Source organism: Somniosus microcephalus, chromosome 6 (assembly GCF_052327205.1).
Source record: "Somniosus microcephalus isolate GS21.2 chromosome 6, FLI_Smic_1.0, whole genome shotgun sequence".
In the NCBI taxonomy this organism is placed as follows: Eukaryota; Metazoa; Chordata; class Chondrichthyes; order Squaliformes; family Somniosidae; genus Somniosus; species Somniosus microcephalus.
Genome location: NC_140992.1, coordinates 201,107,665 through 201,134,124, shown reverse-complemented (window position 1 = coordinate 201,134,124; position 26,460 = coordinate 201,107,665). Strand labels below are relative to the sequence as shown.

Below are 26,460 nucleotides of genomic sequence, written 5' to 3'. Positions count from 1 at the left end.
AGACCGCATTGCGGCGCTGGAGCTGCGAATGGATACATACTGGAGCATTCGCGATGCTGAGGACATCGTGGAAAGCACATTTGATGAGTTGGTCACACCGCAGGTAAAGGCTGCATAGGCAAGAAGGGAATGGGTGACTGCCAGGCAGAGTAGTAGGCGCAGGCAGGTAGTGCAGGGGTCCCCTGTGACCATCCCTCTCTCAAACAGATATACCGCTTTGGATATTGTTGGGGAGGATGGCTTATCGGGGGAAGGCAGCAGCAGCCAACTTCCTAGCACCATGGGTGGTTCTGCTGCACAGGACGGGAGGGAAAAACAGGGGTAGAGCTATAGTAATAGGGGATTCTATTGTAAAGGGAATAGATAGGCGTTTCTGCAGCCGCAAACGAGACTCCAGGATGGTATGTTGCCTCCCTGGTGCAAGGGTCAAGGATGTCTCAGAGCAGCTGCAGAGCATTTTGGAAGGGGAGGGTGAACAGCCAGTTGTCGTGGTGCATATAGGTACCAACGATATAGGTAAAAAATGGGATGAGGTCCTAAAAGCTGAATATAGGGAGTTAGGAGGTAAATGAAAAAATAGGACCTCAAAAGGTAGTAATCTCAGGATTGCTACCAGTGCCACGTGCTAGTCAGAGTAGAAATAGAAGGATATTTCAGATGAATACGTGGCTAGAGGAATGGTACAAGGGGGAGGGATTCAAATTCCTAGGGTCCTGAATTTAAATAAAAAACTACGATAGTATGAGGCGCGAGTTGGGTAGGATTGATTGGGGAATGTTGCTCAAAGGGTTGACGGTGGATAGGCAATGGCAAACATTCAAAGATCGCATGGATAAACTACAGAATTTCTTCATCCCGGTTTGGCATAAAAATAAAACAAAAAAGGTGACTCAACCGTGGCTAACAAGGGAAATTAGGGATAGCATAAGATCCAAGGAGAGGACATATAAATTGGCCAGAAAAAGCAGTAAACTTGAGGATTGGGAGCAGTTTAGGATTCAGCAAAGGAGGACAAAGGGATTAATTAAGAGGGGGAAAATAGAGTATGAGAGTAAGCTTTCAGGGAACATAAAAACTGACTGTAAAAGTTTTTATAGATATGTGAAGAGAAAAAGATTGGTGAAGTCAAGCGTAGGTCCCTTGCAGTCAGAATCAGGGGAATTTATAATGGGGAACAAAGAAATGGCTGACCAATTAAATACATACTTTGGTTCTGTCTTCACAAAGGAGGACACAAATAACCTCCCAGAGATGTCAGGGAACATAGAGACTAATGAGGGGAAGGAACTGAAAGAAATCAGTATTTGTAGGGAAATGGTGTTGGGGAAGTTGACGGGATTGAAGGCCGATAAATCCCCAGGGCCTGATAATCTACATCCTAGGGTACTTAAGAAAGTGGCCATGGAGATAGTAGATGCATTGCTGGTCATCTTCCAGAACTCGATAGACTCTGGAACAGTACCCATGGATTGGAGGGTAGTTATTGTTACCCCACTATTCAAAAAAGGTGGTAGAGAAAAAGCAGGGAATTATAGACTGGTAAGCCTGACATCGGTAGTGGGGAAAATGGTAGAGTCCATTATAAAAGATGTAATAGCAGAGCACTTGGAAAGCAGTGACAGGATCGGACAAAGTCAACATGGATTTACAAAAGGTAAATTGTGCTCGACTAATCTACTGGAATTTTTTGAGGATGTAACTGCTAAAATAGATAAGGGAGAACCAGTGGATGTGGTGTATTTGGACTTTCAGAAGGCTTTCGATAAGGTCCCACATAAGAGATTAGCTTGTAAAATTAAGGCACATGGGATTGGGGGCAAGGTATTGACTTGGATAGAGAACTGGTTGGCAGATAGAAAGCAGAGTTGGAATAAACGGGTCATTTTCCGAGTGGCAGGCAGTGACTAGTGGGGTAGCACAAGGATCGGTCCTAGGACCCCAGCTGTTCACAATATATATTAATGATCTGGACGAGGGAATTGGATGTAATATCTCCAAATTTGCAGACAACACAAAGCTGGGTGGGAGGGTATGCTGTGAGGGGGATGTCGTGAAACTCCAGTACGATTTCTACAGGTTGGGTGATTGGGCAGAAACATGGCAAATGCACCATAATGTGCATAAATGTGAGGTTATCCACTTTGGTGGCAAAAACAGGAAGCCAGATTATTTGAATGGCAATAGGTTGGGAGATGGGGAAGTGCAAAGAGACCTGGGTGTTCTTGTGCACCAGTCGCTGAAGGTAAGCATGCAGGTGCAGCAGGCAGTTAAGGCGGCAAATGATATGTTGCCCTTCGTAGCAAGAGGGTTCGAGTACAGGAACAAGGATGTCTTGCTGCAGTTGTACAGGGCCTTGGTGAGACCGCACCTTGAGTATTGTGTGCAGTTTTAGTCGCCTTATCTGAGGAAGGATGTTCTTGCCATGGAAGCAGTGCAGCGAAGATTCACCAGGCTGATGCCTGGGATGGCAGGAATGACGTATGAGGAGAGATTGGGTCGATTGGGCTTGTACTCGCTGGAGTTTAGAAGATTGAGGGGGGGATCTCATCGAAACCTATAAAATTCTGTCAGGCCTGGATAGACTAGATGCAGGAAGGATGTTCCCGATGGCCAGGGAGTCCAGTACCAGGGGTCATAGTCTAAGGATAAGGGGTAGGCCATTTAGGACTGAGATGAGGAGCAATTTCTTCACCCAGAGAGTGGTGAACCTGTGGAATTCTCTACCACAGAAGGCAGTTGAGGCCAATTCATTAAATATATTCAAGAAGGAGTTGGATATATTTCTTAAGGCTAAAGGCATCAAGGGATATGGGGAGAAAGCAGGGACCGGGTACTGAATTTGGATGATCAGCCATGATCTCACTGAATGGCGGAGCAGGCTCGAGGGGCCGAATGGCCTACTCCTATCTTCTATGTTTATTGCACGTGTCTCTAATTTCCCGTTTAATGCCTTCCCCAACCTCCGCATTATTGTTTGGGGGTCTGCATACAACTCCCAGTAACATTTTCTGCCCCTTGGTATTTCTCAGCTCTACCCATACAGATTCCACATCATCAGAGCTAATAGCCTTCCTTACTATTGTGTTAATCTCCTCTTTAACCAGCAATGCTACCCCACCTCCTTTTCCTTTTTGCCTGTCTTTCCTGAATATTGAATACCCCTGGATGTTGAGTTGCCAGCCTTGGTCAACCTGGAGCCATGTTTCCGTAATCTCAATCACCATCATATCCGTTTACATCTATTTGCACAGCTAATTCATCCACCTTATTAAGAATGCTCCTCGCATTAAGACACAAAGCCTTCAGGCTTGTTTTTTTAACACTCTTAGACCTTTTAGAATTATTATTTACTGTGGCCATGTTTGATTTAAACCCTTGATTTCTCTGACTGCCACTTTTGTTTTCCTCCTTCCTGTCTTTTGCCTTGTTTCCCTTTCCTCTCTGTCTCCCTGCACAGGTTCCCAACCCCTGCCATTTTAGTTTAAACCCTCCCACACAGCACTAGCGAACACTTCCCCTAGGACATCGGTCCCAGTCCTGCCCAGATGCAAACATCCACCTGAACTACGAGAACACATAGACAATTTAACATCTCATCTGGAAGACAGCATAATATAGCACTACCTCAGTCCTGCACTGAAGTGTCATCCTAAGTTACGTGCTCATTTTACATAAGAACATAGAAGTAGGAGTAGGTCATTTGGTCATTCGAGCCTGCTCCGCCATTCAATAAGATCATGGTTGATCTTCTACCTGAACTCCACCTTCCCGCACTATCCCCATATCCCTCGATTCCCTTATTAAAAAATTTAGCAACCTGAGAATATACTCAATGACTGAGCCTCCACAGCTCTCAAAAGATTCACCATCCTTTGAGTAAAGAAATTCCTCCTCATTTTAGTCCTAAATGGCCGACCCCTTATTCGGAGACTGTGACCCCTAGTTCTAGACTCCCCAGCCAGGGGTAACATCCTCCCTGCATCTACCTTGTTAAGCCCCTTAAGAATTTTATATGTTTCAATGAGATCACCTCATTCTTCTAAACTCTAGGGAATATAGGCCCATTCTACTCAATCTCTCCTCATAGGAGTTTTGAGAAAATGTAAAACAGGCGATATCAGATCAGCTGCCATTATATATCTCTCCTGATTTGCATTTCCATTAAAGTCTGGGAATGAAAATGATGTTTGACGAGCAACTGAATCAATATCGGCCATTTTACACCATCTCCAAAAGTCAAAATTACACCCTGGAGTGCAAATTCAACCAACAACCTTCTGACTCAAGAGGCAAGAGTACTAATGACCCAGCCAAGCTGACACTTACAGCACACGCTCTACATTTGCCAGTTATACTAAAGTTTGCATCAAAGTGCAGTAAAAGCGGTGATTTGAAGTAGTCGATCTGTGTGCAAGCTGTATTTTGGTCAGCAGCCTTAGGACGCCTTGACGTGCTGGTCTCACCCTGCACGAAGTCACCTTTCTAAACTTTGAAACCAAGCTCTCTCTGCCGCTGCTAGACGCCTTTAAACTTTCTAATGTTTAAAAAAAAGCAAATGGGCAGCCAGCTTTATTGCTCACCATAATTTAGATGATGTTTGAAGCTGTGTATAAGTGCTAAAGTACATATATGGAGAGTTCTACTTTGCACAACCAGTAGTGTAACTCAGACTGCAACACAAAATCTAGGCTGACATTCCAGTGCGGTACTGAGGGAGTGCGGCACTGTCAGAGGTGCCATCTTTCGGACGAGACGTTAAACCGAGGCCCTGTCTGCCCTCTCGGGTGGGGTGGATGCAAAAGATCCCACAACACTATTCAAAGAAGAACATGGGGGTTCTCCTTGTGTCCTGGCCAATATTTATCCCTCAACCAACATCATTAAAACAGATTATCTGGCACCTTGCTGTGCAAAAATTGGCTGCTGCGTTTCCCTACATTATTAACTGACTACACTTCAAAAAAGTACTTAATTGGTGGCTGTAAAGCACTTCGGGATGTCATGAAAGGCGCTATATAAATGCAAGTTCTTTCTTACTGCCAGCTCAACACAGCTCTTAAAAGAGGTACTAGTGTTAAACTACTACCTATATTATGGGAGGAGGAGAGAGAGAGAGATAAAATTTAAACATGTGCATGTTAGTTCCAGGAGAACCTCACCCCAGTTATAAATTTATTTATGGGGTATGGGGCAGGAGAGGGACACAAATACATATGTGTGGAAGTACAAGCTTGAATACCCTGGCTTGTTCTGCTGCTATTATTTCGCCCTGGTACAAGGCTCCCCCCTCAGTCACTAAGTTCAGTGGCATGGAAAGGAAAGCTCTGGAACAGCACGGCCGGTGATACGCAGCATAAAAGCACCTCAGCTCATTCTCAACGGTTTAGGTAGGTGTTCGGTGCACTTAACTGAAGGAAAAGTATTCGAACAACATTTATTAGAGATAGTGATACCAGAAACATTCCCTGCACAGTATTAGGCCAATTGGTGTGGAGGTTTAAAAAAAAATCAGTCAAACTGAAGGCGGGAGCGTTCAGACACACAACCTTTCACTATTAAATGTTAAAATGCCAGGCGGAGGTGTCAAAGGTCAACATACGTTACAAGTAATAATTTCTTTAAAAAATCGATCTCTTTCCACATTGTTAAAAGGAAAACCCACTAAGGGAGAGGAAGATGCATTGCAGCAAGCCAAGCACTAAAAATAAACGGATCGCAGTTAACCATCATTGGTTTCATGGTGGACTTTTAACGTGGGTCGGCATAGGTTAAATACATTCCATTACCAAACCGAGCCTCTGCTCTACTCCGCTCCGCTCGCTCGCTCGCTCACTCACCCAGCACGACAGGCGGTCGGGTCGCATTCAAACAACCCCGCGAAGAGAACTTATCCTTGCAGTCGAAGCAGAGGGCGCCGGGGCAGACAGCCGCCGCCAGGAGAGAAGGAAGGAAGAGGAGGAGGGAGAGAGAGGAGACGCCAGCTCTGGAAATCATTGCCCAGGTCTCATCACTCGGGGAGAGGGAGAGAGCGCCCGGGAGCGATGAAACGCGGCGGATACAATGGAACTAGCGCAGAGTTCCACAGCCAAAGGGAGATGAAAAAGAGCAGCGCCGGCCCCGCCACTCGGCCCATCCATCGCAACGAGCAGCAGCCCCCGACACAGCAAGGCGCAACCACCCCGCCGCCAGCCACTACCAATCAAAACTAGGCCGATTGCAAGACGCCACCCTCAGCATTCTGTTGGTATGCCTTTTCTAAATAAACCAATAGGGAGACGCTGGGTTGCCCCGTCTCATAGCAGAGAAAGGGAAAAAAACAAGCTCCCTTTTTATTTAAAGGGCACAACTAACCAAAAGGAAACTTATGAAATTAAATAATAATGTTTATTAACTGTGCCCACTGCGCACTCCAGCCCCCGCGAGCATTCTTTTCGTATGGAACATACAACAGGCCGAGTTGTCACCGATTCTGGTATAAATTATTCGCCTCTGTTTATTCTCCAGTTTTCCTTCTCTCCTAAAATGTTTTTTTGAAACAGTATCTCTCGTAAATCTCTCTTAAGGCGGACAATAAAGATTCCAAAGCACTATTTTGAAGAAGAGCAGGGGAGGTCCCCCCAATGTTTATCCCTCAACCAATATCACTAAAAAACAGATTATCTGGTCATCTTCGTTGCTGTTTGTGGGAGCTTGCTGTGCGCGAATTGGTTGCTGCATTTCCTACATTACATAATTGTCTGTAAAGCACTTTGGGTCATCCTGAAGTCATGAAAGGTGCTATATAAATGCAAGATATTACTTTTATATATGGGCCTTTTACTTTTACATACAGTACAAATTGTGTAATCAACCGATGAAAGGTGGTGCAGAATACAGGGCCATTTACACAATTTCTCCTGATGGGTTCAGGTGTTAATATAAATGTACAAGGGCTGAGAGGAGGGGGGAGGTATTGCGCGATAACAGTGCTTACTCTCGGAGGCAAGTTGGTTAAGAAACTGCTTCCCAGCTGTAGCAACTAACACACAACAAAACAAGGAATCTGATAACCGGCATCAGAGCTGGGATCCCACTCAGGTTCCAATGCCCAAGGTTCCGATGTTTCAGTCATTGGGAAGAACACTTTCATTGGTTCGTTGACTGGCACGGAGGTGATGCTCCTAATAAGAGATTCGACTTCAGCCGGAGAGGCTCCCTGTGGAATATATCAATCCCTGGAAGTTATACCAACGCAGATGCAATGGAATAGCTTCTGTTCTGAGGGTCAACCTAATATCCACTGTATATTGGCCCACTTTGTTTCCAATTCGTTCTGGTGTGAAAATCTGTGATTTTTCCTCTACATGCAACACAGCAGAAAAAGCCCTACAATTGGCCAAGAGAGTGGAGGAGTGGGGGAGGGGGAGATCAGTCAGGGCTCCTGTTCATGATCAGTCATTCCTGCTGCAAAGTATTTGCATGTGTGTAATCAGCAGGCAAGGACAGGATCAGGTATGATTGCGATGCCCTCCATGGTCAAATAGCCTGCTGCCCCTCACGGTGTAGAATTGCCACTTGGACAAGATACTGGAGGAGAGCTGGCATTCGCCATCTCCCATGCTGGTTCATAGAAACATAGAAGAATAGGAGCAGGAGTAGGCCATTCGGCCCTTCGAGCCTGCTCCGCCATTCAATGAGATCATGGCTGATCATCCAAATTCAGTACCCTGTCCCTGCCTTCTCCCCATATCCCTTGATCCCTTTAGCCTCAAGAAATATATCCAACTCTTTCTTGAATATATTTAATGAACTGGCCTCCACCGCCCTCTGTGGCAGAGAATTCCACAGGTTCACCACTCTCTGGGTGAAGAAATTCCTCCTCATTTCAGTCCTAAATGGCTTACCCCTTATCCTTAGACTATGACCCCTGGTACTGGACTCCCCGGCCATCAGAAACAGCCTTTCTGCATCTAGTCTGTCCAGACCTGACAGCATTTTATAGGTTTCGATGAGATCCCCTCTCAATCTTCTAAACTCCAGTGAGTATAAGCCCAATTGACACAATCTCTCCTCGTACGTCATTCCTGCCATCCCAGGTATCAGCCTGGTGAATCTTCGCTGCACTCCCTCCATGGCAAGAACGTCCTTCCTCGGGTAAGGTGACCAAAACTGCACACAATACTCAAGGTGCGGTCTCACCAAGGCCCTGTACAACTGCAGCAAGATATCCTTGTTCTTGTACTCGAACCCTCTTGCTACGAAGGCCAACATACCATTTGCCTTCTTAACCGCCTGCTGCACCTGCATGCTTACTTCAGCGACTGGTGCACAAGAACACCCAGGTCTCTTTGCACTTCCCCTTCTCCCAATCTATTGCCATTCAAATAATAATCTGCCTTCCTGTTTTTGCCACCAAAGTGGATAACCTCACATTTATCCACATTATAGTGCATTTGCCATGTTTCTGCCCAATCACCCAACCTGCCCAAATCGTACTGGAGTTTCATGACATCCTCCTCACAGCATACCCTCCCACCCAGCTTTGTGTCGTCTGCAAATTTGGAGATATTACATCCAATTCCCTCATCCAGATCATTAATATATATTGTGAACAGCTGGGGTCCTAGGACCGATCCTTGCGGTACCCCACTAGTCACTGCCTGCCACTCGGAAAACGACCCGTTTATTCCAACTCTTTGCTTTCTGTCCGCCAACCAGTTCTCTATCCAAGTCAATACCTTGCCCCCAATCCCATGTGCCTTAATTTTGCACGCTAACCTCTTATGCGGGACCTTATCGAAAGCCTTCTGAAAGTCCAAATACACCACATCCACTGGTTCTCCCTTATCTATTTTACCAGTTACATCCTTCTGTATGTGTTAATAACGAAGCTGAGAACTCACCAGGGGAGACAACCCTCATCAAGAAGCTGAGAACTCACCAGGGGAGACAACTCTCATCATGGGAGAGAGGGAAAAGCAGAACGTTCTCCTCAGGTTGTCAAGCACCCTCCAGGGGCATTTCAGGGGCATTGGTGGGGACCAGCCTTGGAGTTGATCATTCGCCCTCTTTTTTGGCCGCAGTTGGTGTATGACCTGGGAAGCAATGGGGACTAGAGGGAAAGTATTACACAGAATTTAACAGCACAGAAACAGGCCATTCGGCCCAACTGGTCTATGCCAGTGTTTATGTTCCACATAAGCCTCCTCTCACCTTACATCATCTCACCCTATCAGCATATTCTTCTATTCCTTTCTCCCTCATGCTCTTATCTAGCTTCCCCATAAATGCATCTGTGGTTTTGAAACCCTTCACAAAGTTGGTCCCCTTTTATCTTTGAGTGTTGATGCTTTTTCTCTTTGCCTTCTTGTGCCGAGCTGCCCTCTTTAAAAAATACTAAATAAAGCTTCCCCCCACTGCTCATTTAAGAAAATGTCTCCATGAGCAGTCTCAGCCCTTTGGTGCCTCAAAAAAATGTCTGTTCTTACAGTGTGAGCATAGACAATGAGCAGGCTATTTGACGCTGTGTGCATCACAGCCAAGCTCAATTCTATCCTCACAGGACACCCACATCTGGACAATGATTGAGATCAGGAACCTATCAACTGATCGGATTAAGTTAACATCACAGAATACAGACCTGATCTATCGCCAGTATGAATAATGTGCATAGTGGTACAGAACCAGTGACCTTCAGGGATCACAGTAAATGGATCCTTTAGCAGTAACACAGAGCATGTTTCTACTATATTCAGACTCCCTCCACCCCCACCCCCTCCAATCCCCCACCTTGGGTACAGTAGGGGAGGAGGGTTAATGTGGGTGTAAGCCATATATCCACTTTTAATCTCAGAAGAGAAGTGTATGCTCACATTTCTGCTTCTAAAAACGGCAGCATACACTTCCAGGGAGTGAAATGAAGGAGGGCCTGTCCCTTCTGGCATCTGATTTGTGGGCCATTCCGCTGGTGTTGCCACAGTCTTGAACTCCCCTCCATGTCTCCTCGTGGCCCTGAGCTCCGCACCAGGTCAAAGTGATTTGGGAGCCATTAGTTGTTATAAAAAGACTACAAGTATTATTTCTTGCCTGAACTGATTTTCTGGTTAACTAAAATAGACAACAGTTATTTAAAGATAAAGATTTTCCTAATAATTACCACAACACACAAGAGTCACTGTTAATGTGTATTTGTTCAGTTTAGTGGTTATGTTTATGAAGAATACTTTCTACTGCAATATATTTTAAAATGCACCAAATGAAATGTCAAAACTGAAAATATTCTGAGAGGATCACGCCACCAGAGCCCCCTAGATGCACCTGCTAAAATTGCTCCGACAGCTCTTTTCATTGCCCAGCCATTCACCAGCAGCAGCTGACTTGCCTCTACCTACGTTACTGATAATGCAAAATCATCATTATAAAAATAACAAGACCTGCATCAGCAACAAACCTTCCTGAAGTCCAGCAAAGCACTGATTCAGTTCCACAATAAAATATATGTTTTGGGGCACATGACAATTTCAAGCCAGTTTCAGCAAAAATAAATGCAAACCCTGCATAATTGAATCTATTTTATATGGATCCTTAATCACACGTGTGTCCTGCTCAGCGGTGCGAGGTTGAGGCCTCTCAGTTGATTCCTGTATATTTGCTGCGCTCAGCCAACTTACACTGACTGAGTCCGACGCGCCTGATCTTTGGTCACCTGGTGCGGAGGGGAGCGGGCAGATCGGAGGACCTCCTTGTGGGCCTGCTCCTGGGCCTGGCCAAAAAATCCATCAATTGGTCCAGGCAGCGGGCGGTCGAGGGGGTCATCCAGCCCGATTGCCTGCCTCTCTTCCGCGGCCATGTTCGCGCCCGGGTGGCCCTGGAGATGGAGCATGCGGTGTCCGCCGGCACGCTTGAGGCATTCCGCGACCGGTGGGCGCCGCGGGGACTGGAGTGCATTATCAATTCGGTGAACCAAATTTTAATTTGATTTGTTAAGTTTTATTTAAAGTTTTATTAATTTACAGTCAATTTATTTAAACACCCCATCAAAAGAGTACACTGACTGAGTCCGACGCGCCTGAGCTTTGGTCACCCGGTGCGGAGGGGAGTGGGCAGATCGGAGGACCTCCTCGTAGGACTGCTTCTGGGCCTGGCCAAAGTGGCCATTAACTGGTCCAGGCAGCGGGTGGTTGAGGGGATCGTTCGGCCCGACTGCCTGCCTCTCTTCTGTGGCTACGTTCGCGCCCGGGTGGCCCTGGAGATGGAGCATGTGGTGTCCGGCGGTATGCTCGAGGCCTTCCGCGACTGGTGGGCACCGCAGTGACTGGAGCGCATCATCACCCCCGGCAACCAAATTTTAATTTAATTTATTAAGTTTCCTTTAATGTTTCAAGTTACAGTTTATTTGTTTAGTGCATCATCAAAAGAGTACACTGACCGTGCCCCTCCCCCACCCCACCCCACCCCCTCGCCAATTAACAACATTGTAGAATTTGTGCAATTTTGGAAAGGTAACGATGTCTTTAATATGTAGTCATAAAACTGGGAATGAAAGTGACATTTTTTTCATAAACAAGGAACCAAATACAGAGACGTAACAAGTTCGTCTGAGGGGCTGTGATGTAGAACTGCTCACCTATTCTTTGCAGATCATTTAATTGCATACCCTATTTACATATCCTCATTATGACCTGATTATGTTTAGACAGGAAGGGTTTGAGGTGGGTTTCGGGCGGGCAACGGGCACGGTGAGGTTGGCCTACATTTCAGGCCCTGGGTGCTTTCACCACTGCACCACAAGGTATATATTTTATGTTACTGTATATTGTATAGCTTTCCACATCTGATAAAAGAACAGAATGGGGATCCAAAAGTATTTATTTAAAAGTGGTGCACATTATCAGCACACTTCCTATTATCACACTTCAATGTCACACCTTATATGCAAATTTCTTGCTGATTGGCTCATAAAACAGCAACAAATCTCAACTGAACAGGTGGACACCATTCTAATCAACAACTGAAAACCATCATGCTAAAGCTGGAAAAGAAACATACAAATCAAAAAATGCAATCAGAAACAGCTTCCACTAATTGAAGTTGAATCAGTAAAATTATTGCAAAAGTTTTGTGATGTTAGCTGGAGCTGCCATCTTGAATTTTTCCCAGCTGAAAAGTTACAGGTGGAAGTAACATTTCTAATGTAAGAAAGCAATAAATCAACCCAAATCTGCATAAAATGTTTACCGTGGGGATTACCTGTACATTGTTGTAAATCCGTGAGCAACGTTCTCTTAGAGAGAGGCCTACTCCTTTGTCAGGTGCCTGAGCCTCAATTTGGATACATGGCTGGAGCATGAACTATTGAGTTGGGCCTGGCTGAACTGTAAATTCTTTGCATCATCCTACATGGCTGTTTTCAATGTCAATCAAGGAAAGCCCCATCCTTCTTAATTTTGGCTCCAGACTGCAGTTAAGTATCTTTCCCTTCTGAGTCCAATGAGCATTCATAGAGCAGGCCAAGACTCGTTGTTTGTAAATCCCACGCCTTCCAATCCAGTAGAAAAGCTGGGAAGCTTGTGAGGTAATTTTGTGTTATATAAAAATGTGACAACAACATAAACCATGAGGTTTTGTACTTTATTAAAGTAAATAATGTGTAACTCTGTACAAGGGCTTGTTTGTACATGCAATGTATGTAAAGCAAGCACTCCAACCTTTTCTGAAGTAATTATCTTGAAATAAAATGTAGGTTATTATACTGAAAGGGTTGTTTACAGCACATTACATTTTGAGACAAATACAACTTTAAACAATGGCAAGTTTCAGTGCATGATCTTTATATTTTGCGATGTATTCTAAATGCTCACACCATTTCTTTTATGTTTCTACTCAGTACCCAAAGACAATTATTCATAGACATATTATTCATATTTGCACGAACATATTTGCGGCCTTCTGTGCATGCGCATGGTATTCTGGAGCCGTACATGCGCAGTACACAACAGTTGGGTCCTGCACCTTGGGCCATGCTTTCCTCGGCTTCATATGGAGAAGGTCACTGGATCTGTTGGTGGCCGTGGGTGTGGGGGAGGGGGGGGGAAAGAGAGAGGATCGAAATGGGAGAGAGAGAGGGAATCGGAGGGGGGAAAGAGGATCGGAGGAGGGAGAGAGAGCGGGGAAAGAGAGAGGGAATTGGAGGGGGCAGAGAGAGAGGGGAGGTAGAGAGAGAGAGAGAGGGAATTGGAGGGGAAGAAAGCGGAGAGAGAGGGAGGAGTGGAGGGTGAGAGAGAGGATCGGAGGGGGAGAGAGAGCGAGGAGAGAGAGGGAATCGGAGGGGAGAGAGGGTGAATCAGAGTGGGAGTGAGAGAAAGGTGATCAGAGGAGGAGAGATAGGAGGTGGGAGAGAGAGAAAGGGGGGAGAGAGGATTGAAGGGGAGAGGAGGTCAGGAACTTGGGGGAGAGGAGGTCAGAGCTCAGGGGAGAGAAGTTCAGGAACTCGGCAGTGAGGGGGGGAGTAAAGAGCACGGAGAGCACAGTGGGGATGGGGAGCAGAACGTAATCTAGGTCTAAAGGTAGGGGGGGGGAAGATGACAGCGAGAATGTGATCCAGATGGTAAGACGGATCACATTCCTCCAACCCCATCTCCTTTACCATGTTCTCCCTCTCCTCCCCCTAGCCCTGGTTGATTTCTTAGAAAGCTCGGTGCGTTTATGGCAAGCGACATCATTGGACTGGACGAAATCCAGAAGTCATGTCACTGTCACTATTCACTTCATAACCAAAAAACCGGTTAACAATCCGTGACCCACACACAATGCCCCATCTATGGGAGGTGAGGGTGGTCAGAAACTTGTTGGGGAGAAAAGGTCAGGAGCCAAGGGTGGGGGTGGGGGAGAAGGTCAGGAACTTGGGGGTGGGGGCAGGTCAGGAACTTGTTGGGAGGGAAAAGGTCAGAAACTCAGTGGGTGGGAGGAAGGTTAGGAACTTGTTGGGGGGGCAGGAACTTGTTTGGGGGAGAGGGAGAATGTCTTAACCCATGAGGGTGAGCCCTGTTTGTTCCAAGTGAGCTCTGTTCTGTCTGGAGCCTCGCAGTCAGAATGGCTTGAATTACACTTTGCAAAGTACTTGATTACTTAGGCAGGATCTAATTACACGTTCCAGAGAAATTGCTGGGTGTGCCTTGTCCTCCAAGATGACCAATCAGAAATCAGGTCTTTTCTTCCAAGGTGACCAATCAGAAATCTGGTGTTGGAAATAAACGTGACCTTATTCATATCAACAGGTAGAAAATTATTAAAGGGCTGTTGTACCATTATTCTACTTTAAAAGGAGTTTCTGAATGAAAGGTATGAATTTTAAAATGTTTTATCCAAAAATTCTTCTTAAATATTCTAATTACTGTTGCAGATATATTTGGTAAAGAAGCAAAAATGTAAATAAGCAAAAAATGAAGTAAAATTTTCTGTATTTCCTGGTTTTCAATATAAAAAGGCCTGAACAGGTGACAGTAAATGTAATGAGCTGCTCACCATATTACATGCAGATATTTATTTATGTAGCTTTGTATTTATGTATGTAAATCTGGACCCTTGCAAATCCTTGCTCACTTTGCTTCAGCATTGGCGGCCGTGCCTTCAGCTGTCAAGGCCGTAACCTCTGGAATTTCCTACCTATACTTCTCCATCTCTCCACCTCTCTCTCCTCCTTTAAGACACCTCCTTAAAACTTAGATCTTTGTCCAAACTTTTATTCACAAGACAAATATTGACACCAAGCTAAAGAAGGAGATATTAGGACAGGAAAAATATTTTCAGTGGAGATGTATACCTCTCACCCATGTCCACAACCCAGCAACCCACCCCCCACTTGTCACTTGAACAGTACAAAAAAGTAGCTTATTCAGTGTAATCACATATCCAGTTCCAAGTATATTCATTACACCCAGAATGCCCCGCGGGATCCATACAAGCAGCACCCATTTTAATAGCCTTGTTAGACTGCTTTGCCGCCCAGCTTTATTCACTACTTTTGGCAATAGAGGTTTCAAAATTAAATAAAGTTGTACTTCATAAAACTCCCAACTTTATTTATTTACCTACTGAAGCATTGTAGAGTGAGATTTTGCTCGTGTCAGCATCGAGTACTTCCAGGTCAGGTATAGCACAGCCAGATAGAGAATGATGAACTGCACTGCCCCAACAGTTTGCTGAAACCCCACCTCAGGAAAGTGGCCTCCACTGCAGCAGTGTGACATTTCCCACACCAGCCATCCTGTGGCCTCTCGCTGAGTGAGAACGCCAATTCAGGCTGAACGAGGGACAGTTCTGTGCCCACGAGGTAATGGGATTGAGATTGTCCAAATTCATTTCACAGAGGGGCCTTTACGGCCAACAAACTAATGAGGTTGGGAGAGATCTGGACCCAAGTTTTAGAGGTCAGAGGCCAGGGTCTAACCCATTGCATGGTTTCTTTTAACTCTGCTGACATGTGACACCGCTGAAAGCTGTGGCATGATGGACATGTGTTGGATGCAATACTTTTCATTTTATAGATGATTTAACATTTATACAAAATACATTTAGTTTTCAATTCCAATATGGACCCATGATAAAGGGATTCCACAGCTTTTAAATCATAGAGGCGTGCACATACTTCAACACTTAGAATGGGGAAAGGAGCTAATCTAGACAGCATAAACCTTAGATTTCCAACCCATGCCTTTAGACTGGAATGGGCTTCTCTGAGGGGGATACAAAGGCATCGATAGGCCTTTTCATTGTAATAACTGCATCCACTTCTATCCCAAATTAGCTTCATTGCTGCTTCAGCAGCTTCATTTGTACTGGTTAAATCTTGCATTAAAATATAACGATTAAAACATTTTTTTTTTAAGTTTAATCTGCAGCATTAAACATCAATTTTTTTTAATGTTTCAACATTTAAACATTTCAAGTTCCTTTTCCACACACGACTGACGCCAGCTCACTCCCTCTATAGGATGTTTTTTTCAAAGTGTGCCCTCCAGTGGTTTGTCTGAGAACTGACAATGCTTGCCCAGAATATGGACAAGTTGTGATGGACAAGTCAACTCATTCATGTTCTTCAGGATTGGGAATCCTTTTTTTTAAACAATAACATTACAATTAAACAAAATGGCCTTTCTCTGAATTAAGCCTATTCACTGAGGCTGTAACTTTCTAGAGCTTTCTAGAAATTACCGTTGGTGATATTAGCAGTCTGACAATTAATTTGCTTGTGTGACATTCCTCAGGAATTTTAAAGAGGTGTTAATTTGAGATGTTACTTAAATGGGTTAACGCCTCTATATAAGATAACATACAGAGGACTGCCCTATGAACTTGTTAAGCTTTTGTTTGCTAATATCCCCGGTGCTGATTTCTAGGCTTAGATTTCTTAAATAAAAGCACACCTCATGTAAACCCCATTTTAGCAGGCATGGTCATCACTCATCAGTAATTTGTAGCTTGCAAGTTCAGAATTCCTGTATATAAATAACCAAAGATGGCAGTGAATCTAGCAGTGGATGCAGTTATTACAAAGGCCTTTGTTACCCTCTCAGAGAAACCCATTCCAGTCTAAAGGCATGGGTTAGAAATCTAAGCTTTTGCTGTCTGAATCAGGGGGCATCCCATCACTGAGAAAACCACATCTAATTTCTAGAATTTTGTTGTTTGGAATAATTTCCTAACACTATACCTTGAATGACTTCTAAAGCTTGAATGTCATAAATCGTGTCTAAATGAAGTGTGCCAGGAAATTCTATAACATGAACTTTCTGCTTTTGCTGGTTCTTCCATTCTCTACACAGAGACAAACTTTTCATACTAACAGTGTTGTCACCATCACCATAGACAATCTGTACTGGCTGGCTGGAAGGAAAGCCTTCATCGTATATGTAAGTCACTGGCGTTGGGATTCCAGCTCCATACATACAGTACGTTTCCACCCCCGGTGGAGGCAAGTCAGACAGAAGACCTTTGCTGCGTTGCCACTTGAACCAGCCTTCTTCATATCCTATATCAGTGAAGAACTTTCGGTAGTCATCGTGCGTGTAGTTGTAGTTTGGTGTGGAGATGAAGATGTGGTCTGCTGGCCAGGCCCGTCTGGTGGGAAGCAGCCAAGGGTTGGTTGTCGTCATTCGTTGCTGCTCCCGTATCTTCAGGAGGTCAAGAGCGAGGCCATAGTTGTCCCCTAGAAAATGTGTATTGAAGAAAGAAAAACACAATCTTGTAATCTCCTTTCTCTTTAATGATAAAATATATTGTATAATGGAGAGAAGATTCATTTTCATAGAAAGTAATTTGCTCCATTTGTTTTCTCTTCCCCCTTATGTTTTATGTTTATGAAATTGGTCTTCTTAGGAAGTTTATAAACATCTCACTGCACTTTCTTGGTGATTGGATGTTCAGGTCAGATCAGCAGATCAGAAAGCTTTGTACAGATGAGGGAGGCTATTCTTCCACCCGGCCCATTCAGCTCATCCTTCCATAGAAACCCATCAGAGTATCCAACTATCTTTTGAATTTTTAGTTCCACTAACCTATGTGACAGGCCATTCCAGGTACTCAGAGGGGGGTTAGAGCACAGAGAGTACAGTAGGGATGGGGGAAGAATGTGATCCAGGTCTAAAGGGGGTGGGGGGGACAAGAGTGAGAACGTGATCCAGATGGGAAGATGGGTCACATTCTCCCTCCTCTTAGACGTGGATGAATTAGTGAATCCCTTCTCACACACTGAACAGGTGGCTGGCCTCTCCCCAGTGTGAACTTGGTAGTGTGTCAGTAGGTTGGATGAATGAGTGAATCCCTTCTAACACACAGAGCAGGTGAACAGTCTCTCCCCAGTGTGAACTCGCTGGTGTGTCAGAAGATTGGATACGCACATGCACCCACACACACGCACACCACACACACGGATCATACACACCCACTCACCTCACACATGGACCCCACACACATGCACCCCACACATGTACCCACAGACGCACCCCACACACCACACACATGGTCCTTTCATTCTGAATTAAAGAATTTTTATCACTTTCAGAAGAAAAAAAACTAATAAAACTCCAAAGAAGTAACTAACCCACTAATTAGAGTATAAAATCTTTTTATTTTACAACTACAACAACTTGTATTTATATAGTGCCTTTAATGTAGTAAAACGTCCCAAGGTGCTTCACAGGAGTATTATAAGACACTAAATTTGACACTGAGCCACATAAGGAGAAATTAGGGCAGGTGACCAAAAACTTGGTCAAAGAGGTAGGTTTTAAGGAGCGTCTTAAAGGAGGAAAGAGAGGTAGGGAGGCGGAGAGGTTTAGGCAGGGAATTCCAGAGCTTAGGGCTTAGGTAACAGAAGGCACGACCGCCAATGGTTGAGCGATTATAATCAGGGATGATCAAGAGGGCAGAATTAGAGGAGCGTGGATATCTCGGGGTGGGGGTGGGGGGGTGGGGTTTGTGGGGCAGAGATAGGGAGGGGCAATGCCATGGAGGGATTTGAAAACAAGAATGTGAATTTTGAAATCAAGGCATTGCTTAACTAGGAGCCAATCTAGGTCAACGAGCACAGATGTGATGGGTGAACGGGACTTGGTGCGAGTTAGGACACGGGCAGCCGAGTTTTGGATCACCTCAAGTTTACGTAGGGTAGAATGTGGGAGGCCAGCCAGGAGTGCATTGGAATAGTCAAGTCCAGAGGTAACAAAGGCATGGATGAGGGTTTCAGCAGCAGATGAGCTGAGGCAAGGGCGATGTTACAGAGGTGGAAATAAGCGGTCTTAGTTATGCTGCGGATATGTGGTCGGAAGCTCATTTTGGGGTCAAATTTGACACCAAGGTTGCGAACAGTGTGGTTCAGCCTCAGACAGATGTTAGGGAGAGGGATGGAGTCAGTGGCTAGGGAATGGAGTTTGTGGCAGTATAAATCTAAGGCCAGCGGGGACTGAAAACAATGGCTTCGGTCTTCCCAGTATTTAATTGGAGAAAATTTCTACTCATCCAGAACTGGATGTCAATTTAAAGACCGTGGAGGGGTCGAGAGAAGAGGTGGTGAGGTAGAGCTGGGTGTTGTCAGCGTACATGTGGAAACTGATGCTGTGTTTTCGGATGATGTCGCCAAGGGGCAACATGCAGATGAGAAATAGGAGGGGGTCAAGGATAGATCCTTGGGGGGACACCAGAGATAACAATGCGGAGCAGGAAGAGAAGCTGTTGCAGGTGATTCTCTGGCTATGATTAGATAGATAAGAATGGAACCAGGCGAGTGCAGTCCCACCCAGCTGGACAACAGTGGAGAGGCATTCGAGAAGGATGGAGTGGTCAACCATGTCAAAGGCTGCAGACAAGTCAAGAAGGATGAGGAGGGATAGTTTACCCTTGTCACAGTCACAAAGGATGTCATTAGTGACTTTGATGAGAGCCGTTTTGGTTACCAGCCAAGAACAACTATAATTACAATTGCAGAACACTAGATAACAGAAAATCGTCACAAAGCTAACTACACTTCCACTTTCTGTAGGCTGGATGACAAGACTGGATCAAATTTCACATTGCAAACAAACTGTTGGATGTGTCTTGTCCTCCAAGGGGACCAATCAGAAATCTAGTCCAACCCACTGGTGTTGCAAATAAATGCTGCCAACTTGTTGTTTGTGGGAACCTTGCTATATGGAAATTGGCTGTTAAAACAATAACAACTACAGTTCAAAAATAATTGTTTGTGAAGCACTTTGGAATGTCCTGATAATGTGAAAAGCACTTTATAAATGCAAGTTCTTTCTTTCTTGTAGCTATGTCTCTTTTTTCCATTGCCATGGTTTAACATGAAATACTGCTCCGATTTATCTTTTCTACTCCACTTAGGATGTTATATCTCTATAATGTCTCTGCTCAATTGTTTCCTTTCAATGCTGGATGATCTGAATTTTTCCAGACTGTCTCCATAATGTAGTTGTCTGCCAATAAGGATCAGCCTCATGGCTCTTTCTGTACTGCTTTCAGGATTAGATGTTTCCTTTGTGTCTCGATGACCATAACTGAACATAGTATCGAGGGTTGGCCTGACCATAGAACGCTAAAGTTTTATCATGCTGGCCTTAGATTTATACTGTCATGATCTGGCTGTAAAACACAGCATTCTGTTAGCTTCATTCATTACTGATCCACAGTGTATGGACAAACTATGCAGCAACCACACTCCCATATCCTTTAACCTCTCACTAAGTCAGTGTGCCTCCTATTTTTCTCATCCCATGTCTAATACCTTCCATTTAGCTGTATTGAATATCATTTTTCATAGTACTGCCCATTTATAGACTTTGACCGCATTATATTTTGTTTTTCCACCCACCTTTTGTACACTGATACCACCACAACTAGGAACTCGGCCAGCTCCTTTATGAATGTTTGCAGTGAATCCACATTCAGTGTACGAGCCTGCAACTTGTTCCAAAGGCCAATGACCAACTGCAAAAATAAAACCTCCTGACATCTAACCTAGTTCTATGCTTACATAACTTATACACATGACCCTGGTTCTCCTTAACCCATCTAGCTCAAATAGTCTATCCACATGGACAGAGTTTCATTATTTTAAATACCTCAATCAAGTGCATGTGTGCTGCATTGATGTTATGCTACTAGAGGGAAGAGATTTGATTTTATTCTGTCTGGGGTAAAGATTGCCAGAGGGAGGGGACAGAGGTGGCTAGTGAGGACAGGTTCCCCCACCCCCATACCATGAACCACTCCTAGACCCAGCTCCTCCCCTCCATACCACAAACTACTCTGAGATCCGCCCCCCCATAACATGAACCACTCCCAAATCCGCCTCACACTCCCATACCATGAACCACTCCTAGATCCACCTCCTCCCCACATACCATGAACCACTCCTAGATCCACCTCACCCTCCCATAACATGAACCACTCCTAGATCCACCTCCCCCCATACCATGAACCACTCCTAGATCCACCTCACCCTCCCATACCATGAACCACTCCTAGATCCACCTCCTCCCCCCATACCATGAACCACTCCTAATTGTTCGCGCGTTATACAAAAAACCTTCAAAATTCCACTCATTATCCGCTCATTAGCATTGATTGACTGATGTCAAGGTCCACCAATCCTGTGCCGTCATGATTGACCAATCCTACAGTTCAGTCACCTGATGGTTGACCAATCGGTGTGTGTGTGGGCGGGACTAATCGTTTTCATCTCAGGGATCTGGCAGCCATTGCCTCAACCTAAAAATATGCTCATCGAGGTTAGTATCTTATTTTTTTTCAAAAAGATTTACCAAAAACGTTTTATAACTACTTTCACTTTCATCTTTGAAGGTATTAAAAGGTAGAAATGTTGCTCGCCAGCAGATTCACAGAGGGACAGAGAGACAGGGCCGAAAGCCTGGGACTCCATTTAAACCGCCCGGCCCAAAACAGTTAGGCCTAGAAATTCACTGGCCTTAGCGCCGCTTTTGAGGCGCTAGAGGGCCTAGCGGCGAAGTTATGGCCAGTTTTGAAATTGACAGGGGCCCTAAATCGGCGTTAGGCCGGTAGCGCTGCGCCGGCACCGATGACGTCATCGGTGTGCGCAGCGTCCCGGTTGCCATGGTAACCCGCCCGAACTCGGAAATTGAGTTGCGGCCGCCTCGCCCGTGGCAGCCGCAAGCAACGTTCTGGCAGAGGTGCCTTACAGAACGTTGCGCCGGCGCATTAAAGGCCCCGCGGCGGCCGGCCGCTTTCCCGCCGCCCGCCTGGCCGCAGCTCCCTCCCCGGACTTCCCCCCCCCCCCCCCCCGGAACAGAAGCAAGCCCGGCACTTGTCCGAGGTGCCGGGCTCATTTTTAAAAAGATTATCGCGGGCCGCGGCCGGGTGCAGGCAGCTCCTCCTTAAGGGAAGGAGGAGGCCTGCACTTCCCGAACCTACCGCAGCGGGCGCCGCAGCGCCGGAATAGCGCCGAAATTCAGCGCATAGCGCCAGTTTTCAGGCGCTAACAGCTTTCAGCAGCGCCGGCAGCCGTTTGGGCACAGAAGTAGTGAATTTTTGGCCCGCCCAGCGCGACTTAGCTCCGGCACTAACTTCCGGCGCTAAAGCCGTCGCTGCGCCAAAACCCAATTTCTAGGCCTTAGTCTCTCTTTTAAAAATAACATAAGATTTACCAAAAATGTTTTATAAGTACTTTAACTTTCAGCTTTGAAGGTATTAAAAGGTAGAAATGTTGCCCGGCAGCAGATTCACAGAGGGACAGAGAGACAGGGCCGAAAGCAAAGCTAGAAATGTTTAGCTTAAAAAACAATGCAAAACGGGCCTAGCTCAAGATCTGCTAATCCAGCTTCGAAAAAGTTAGTATCTCTTTTAAAGATAACATAAGATTTACCAAAAACGTTTTATAACTACTTTCACTTTCATCTCTGAAGGTATTAAAAGGTAGAAATGTTGCCCGGCAGCAGATTCGCAGAGGGACAGAGAGACAGGGCCGAAAGCCTGGGACTCGATTTAAACCGCCCTGGCAACGCCGGGCTCCCCCAGTATATATATGTATTTATGTTTATCCATTTTTGCTTTTCCCAAATCAAGAAATCTATACTGGTTTATTAAAATATATACCAGCAATATCCAGCCAACAATGGTTAAATGGTTAATTTCCTGTGGTTTCCAGGCCTCCCTCTCCATTTCAGTCCCTTCAATCTGGCTTCCATCTGGCCCATGCTACTTTAGAAACTAAGAAACTGAATGGGGTAGAAGAGCAAAGGGATCGCGGGATACAGGTGAACAAATCATTAAAAGCATCACCGCAGGTCAGCAAAGCAATTAAAACTGCTAACAATGCACTGAGATTTATTTCTAGGGGTATAGAATTCAAAAGTAGAGAAGTTATGTTAAACTTGTATAAGTCCCTGGTCAGGCCGCACTTAGAGTACTGTGCACAGTTCTGGTCTCCTTACTATAGAAAGGACATAGAAGCACTGGAGAAAGTGCAATAAAAGACTTACAAGGATGGTACCAGAACTGAGAGATTACGGGCAGGATTTTCATTCAGGAGTCGGGTTGGAGGCGGGACTACAACTTTCGGGGTTGTAGTCCCGCCTCCATCGAGATGCGGCCAATCCACGCGATTTTAACTTGATTGACCTTGTTGAGCCCACCCAGCAGGCTCAGCAGGCCAATTAAGGGCCACCCGGCAACAGGTGACGTCACAGACTGAAATTTCATCTGTCAAGAGGTTTTGACAGATGAAATATCAGCGTTTCACAGCTGTTTGAAGCTGTCAAACACTGACAGTCTTACTTCTAACACGAGTCCTTCTTCACAGACTCAGTTAGAAATCTCTCCTGCACAGAAAGCTGCAGGCTGTCACTTTTCACAGTTCGCGGCCATTCTGCTTTCTGTGCCAGTGAGATGAGGGACTCCCGAGACCTAAAGGAAGGAAGGCTGATAAGGTAAGAAAAGGTATGTAAAATTTATTTAATCACTTTAGACACACCAAACACACTTACCTTTGGACTCATGCACCCATCACTCACCTGAACACTGACATCTCGACCCTTCCAAGTCCTTCAACCCGACAGCCCGCCTCCTCTAACTTGGCATGGTTTGGAGCCGTCGGGAATCCCACACTTCAACCTTAAAAATAGGGATTAGGCTAAAAACTGCCTGTTAACTACCTGTTAACAGGCAGTTAATTGGCACGAATCCCTTCCCGCCTCGGGTAGGCGGGTCCCAGTACGGGGCGGGTACCCGCCTCCTTTGAAACTGGCATGGAGGCGGGTTTGGGTGTGGGATGGGGTCGGGACCCCTGATTTCGGGATTTTAACCCCCCGCACGCCTCCAATCCCGACTCCACGGCCCAATGAAAATCCTGCCCTACCGGTTTCAGGAAAGATTGAACAGGTTGGGGATTGTTTTCTTTAGAAAAGAGAAGACTTAGAGGAGACCTGATAGAGGTCTTTAAAATTATGAATGGGTTGGACAGGGAAGATGCGGAGAGAACGGCCGCGATTTCGCCATCGGAGGCGGGATTGCGGCGGGAGAGGTCATTGGCGGGTCCTACTCCTGCTCCCGGCTCCAGCCACTCTGCGAAAAGGATTTTACGTTAATTGGGCTTGTTAAGCCCGACCTGCGCGTTACCCAGCCTAATTACAAGGTGCGGGTCTGGTGATGTCACCTGATGACACATTTGTTGCCAGTATATTTAAGGAGCCATGTCCCCATTTGCTCTCAATTCTGATTTAATGCTCCTGAGTGCTGGTTCAGGCAACAATGACTGCAGATAGTCAAAGGGCTGCACCACGTTTCAATGATGACCCCTCCATGTTCTTGTGGAGGGAATCAGGGGATGCAGGGAGGTTCTATTCCCTGGGGATGAAAGGAGACCTCCTCATCAGACGAAGGCAGCCTGGCTGCAAATAGCTGAGGAGGGCACTGCAAGGTGTGTGTTTGTTCGCACCTGCAATGTATGAAGAGGTTTAATGATCTTCTGCGTTCAGGAAAGGTGAGTATAAAAGCACACTTACCTTCATTCTGCTGTGCCTGTCATCACATCTCCATCACTCTGTATTGCCAACCCTACTCCTGCACATCCTTACTCACCCCAACATCCCTTTCACCATCACCCATCCCTCTCTCCCTATGTACAGAATCACATCCCCATGTTACTATGCACCCCTCAGACTCGCTCTCATCGTTATGCAATGACAACAACTAATAACTCAAAAGGAGGCAACTTGGTATTGGTACCCCACTCCATCATAGTCTCCCTCTAAACATCTATCCCATCTATTCTTTACACTCATTCCATCACTCTCACTCAAACTTCTCTTGTTTCCCTCATTGCAGGAAAAGAGATCCCACAATAAGAGGGAGAGGGAGAGAACAGGAGGAGGACCACCATCATTGGCTGTGCTCACCAACGCTGAGGAGGCAGCTCTGGACATAACAGGAATCGTTGACCAACCTGAAGTGGGGGATGGAGAGGGGCTCATTAGAACAACCTGGTGACCCAATTATTTTCCTCACATCTTAGTTGGCATTCATGAATGATTCATATGGGGTCTGATGTCAAGAGAAATTGAATGCTCATCATGTGCATAATGGGATGTGTCTGCAATCTACATATCACATGTCTAACTCATGTCATTACTCTCCCACAGGACCATCAAGTGCCCCCTCCCCCACTGTCCAGGAGGAAGAGCAGGAGCACTCCTTGGAGGATCCTCCAGCCTCTGAGGGAGCAGCATCAGCAGAAATGAGTGCACCCAGCACCAGCAGAGAGACGCACACCTTTGTGGGTCCAATGTGAGATAGAGTAGTGTTATCACCTGGTGTATCACAGCTCACAAATGAGCAAGAGCAGATGGTGGAGACAGAGACAGCAGTGAGACTCCTCGTCGGAGGCCGTAGGAGTCTCCTAGCTCTGCTGAGCTACATGCAGACGCTGAGCCTCGGGGGCCATCCAGGAAGAGGGCGATCCTGGAGCTTCAGGAACACGTTCAGGAGGCTCTGACAGGGTTTGCAACCACGGTGACTACGAGTGTGCAGAGAATGGAGGAGTCCATCTCAAATATGAGCAACGCCATGGCACACGCACTGGCAACTGTAGGTTCTGCCATGGAAAGGATGGCCACCTCCATGCAGGACATAAATCGGCAGACTCAGGAGAACATGGTAACACTCTAAATAGCTGGTCATCTATGGAGGATAGATGGGTGTGGTAAACCACTTTTATCGTTCACTATCGTTACACTATAGTTATCACTGTTGTATTGTTCTCACTGTTCTCACTGTTGTATCACTATACGAGGTCGCCTCTTGTCGCGCTGTTATACCTGGGCTGACCACCTCCGACTCCGCCCATGGCTCCACCTACCTGCCCAGGTATAAAGGTAGTCGACTGGCTGGTATTCCTCCTTGTTGGACCCGATCACCCACGAGGGTGGGCTCTGTTATTTAGTCAATAAAAACCTTTAGTTACGTTCCTAACTCGTCGCTTTTTATTGGACGAATTGATAGGTATATCAATTTTATTGACTAAATTTTAAAGATGTCTACTACTGGCCAGCCAGAAGCCCTCCCAGAAGCACAGCCACAGCAGCTTTCAGACACCGGGCTACACCAGCCACACCAGCCGGCTTGGCTGCAAGCCCTCAAACCACCGTACCTGGATCTAAACCCACAGGCAGCAAACTCAGCCCTCGACTTCAAACACTGGCTGGGCTGCTTCGAATCCTACCTGGAAGAATCCGGCGTCCCTCAGAGATCCAAACTAAGAGTTCTGAACGCCCAAGCGAGCCCGAGAGTATACGCACTCATCCAGGACATGACTACATACGAGGCCGCTATCAACCTACTGAAACAGCAGTACCGGAGCCCGGTAAATTACATGTACACCAGGCACCTCCTAAGATCCCGCCCGCAACAGCCAGGAGAGTCTGTAGCTGAATTTTTACGGGCGCTAAAAGC

The 26,460-nt window shown here is 45.8% G+C and overlaps 2 protein-coding genes and 1 long non-coding RNA gene across 5 annotated transcripts in view; 1 reads left to right on the top strand and 2 right to left on the bottom strand.

The window, feature by feature from the left end:
- The window catches only part of pla2g15 (phospholipase A2, group XV), a 58,285-nt gene extending 52,291 nt beyond the window's left edge, over window positions 1-5,994 (bottom strand). Inside the window, exon 1 of the mRNA XM_085991198.1 lies at window positions 5,838-5,994. Within this exon, the coding sequence (XP_085847324.1) occupies window positions 5,838-5,994 (157 nt within the window). The remainder of the gene's footprint in view (window positions 1-5,837) is intronic.
- A 166-nt stretch (window positions 5,995-6,160) lies between these two features.
- Window positions 6,161-25,975, top strand: LOC147116343 (uncharacterized). Of its 2 annotated transcripts, none has more exons than XR_015078786.1 (3): window positions 6,161-6,244; window positions 24,838-24,995; window positions 25,152-25,975. It is a non-coding gene; the product is annotated as an uncharacterized LOC147116343 (long non-coding RNA). The 2 variants fall into 2 exon arrangements; XR_015078785.1 differs by lacking the exon at window positions 6,161-6,244 and adding an exon at window positions 19,930-21,266.
- lcat (lecithin-cholesterol acyltransferase) overlaps window positions 12,591-26,460 on the bottom strand; it is a 44,868-nt gene continuing 30,998 nt past the window's right edge. For both annotated transcript variants that reach the window (XM_085991197.1, XM_085991196.1), the window contains one exon: window positions 12,591-17,185. In XM_085991197.1, the coding sequence (XP_085847323.1) occupies window positions 16,644-17,185 (542 nt within the window). In that variant the 3' untranslated portion in view covers window positions 12,591-16,643. The remainder of the gene's footprint in view (window positions 17,186-26,460) is intronic.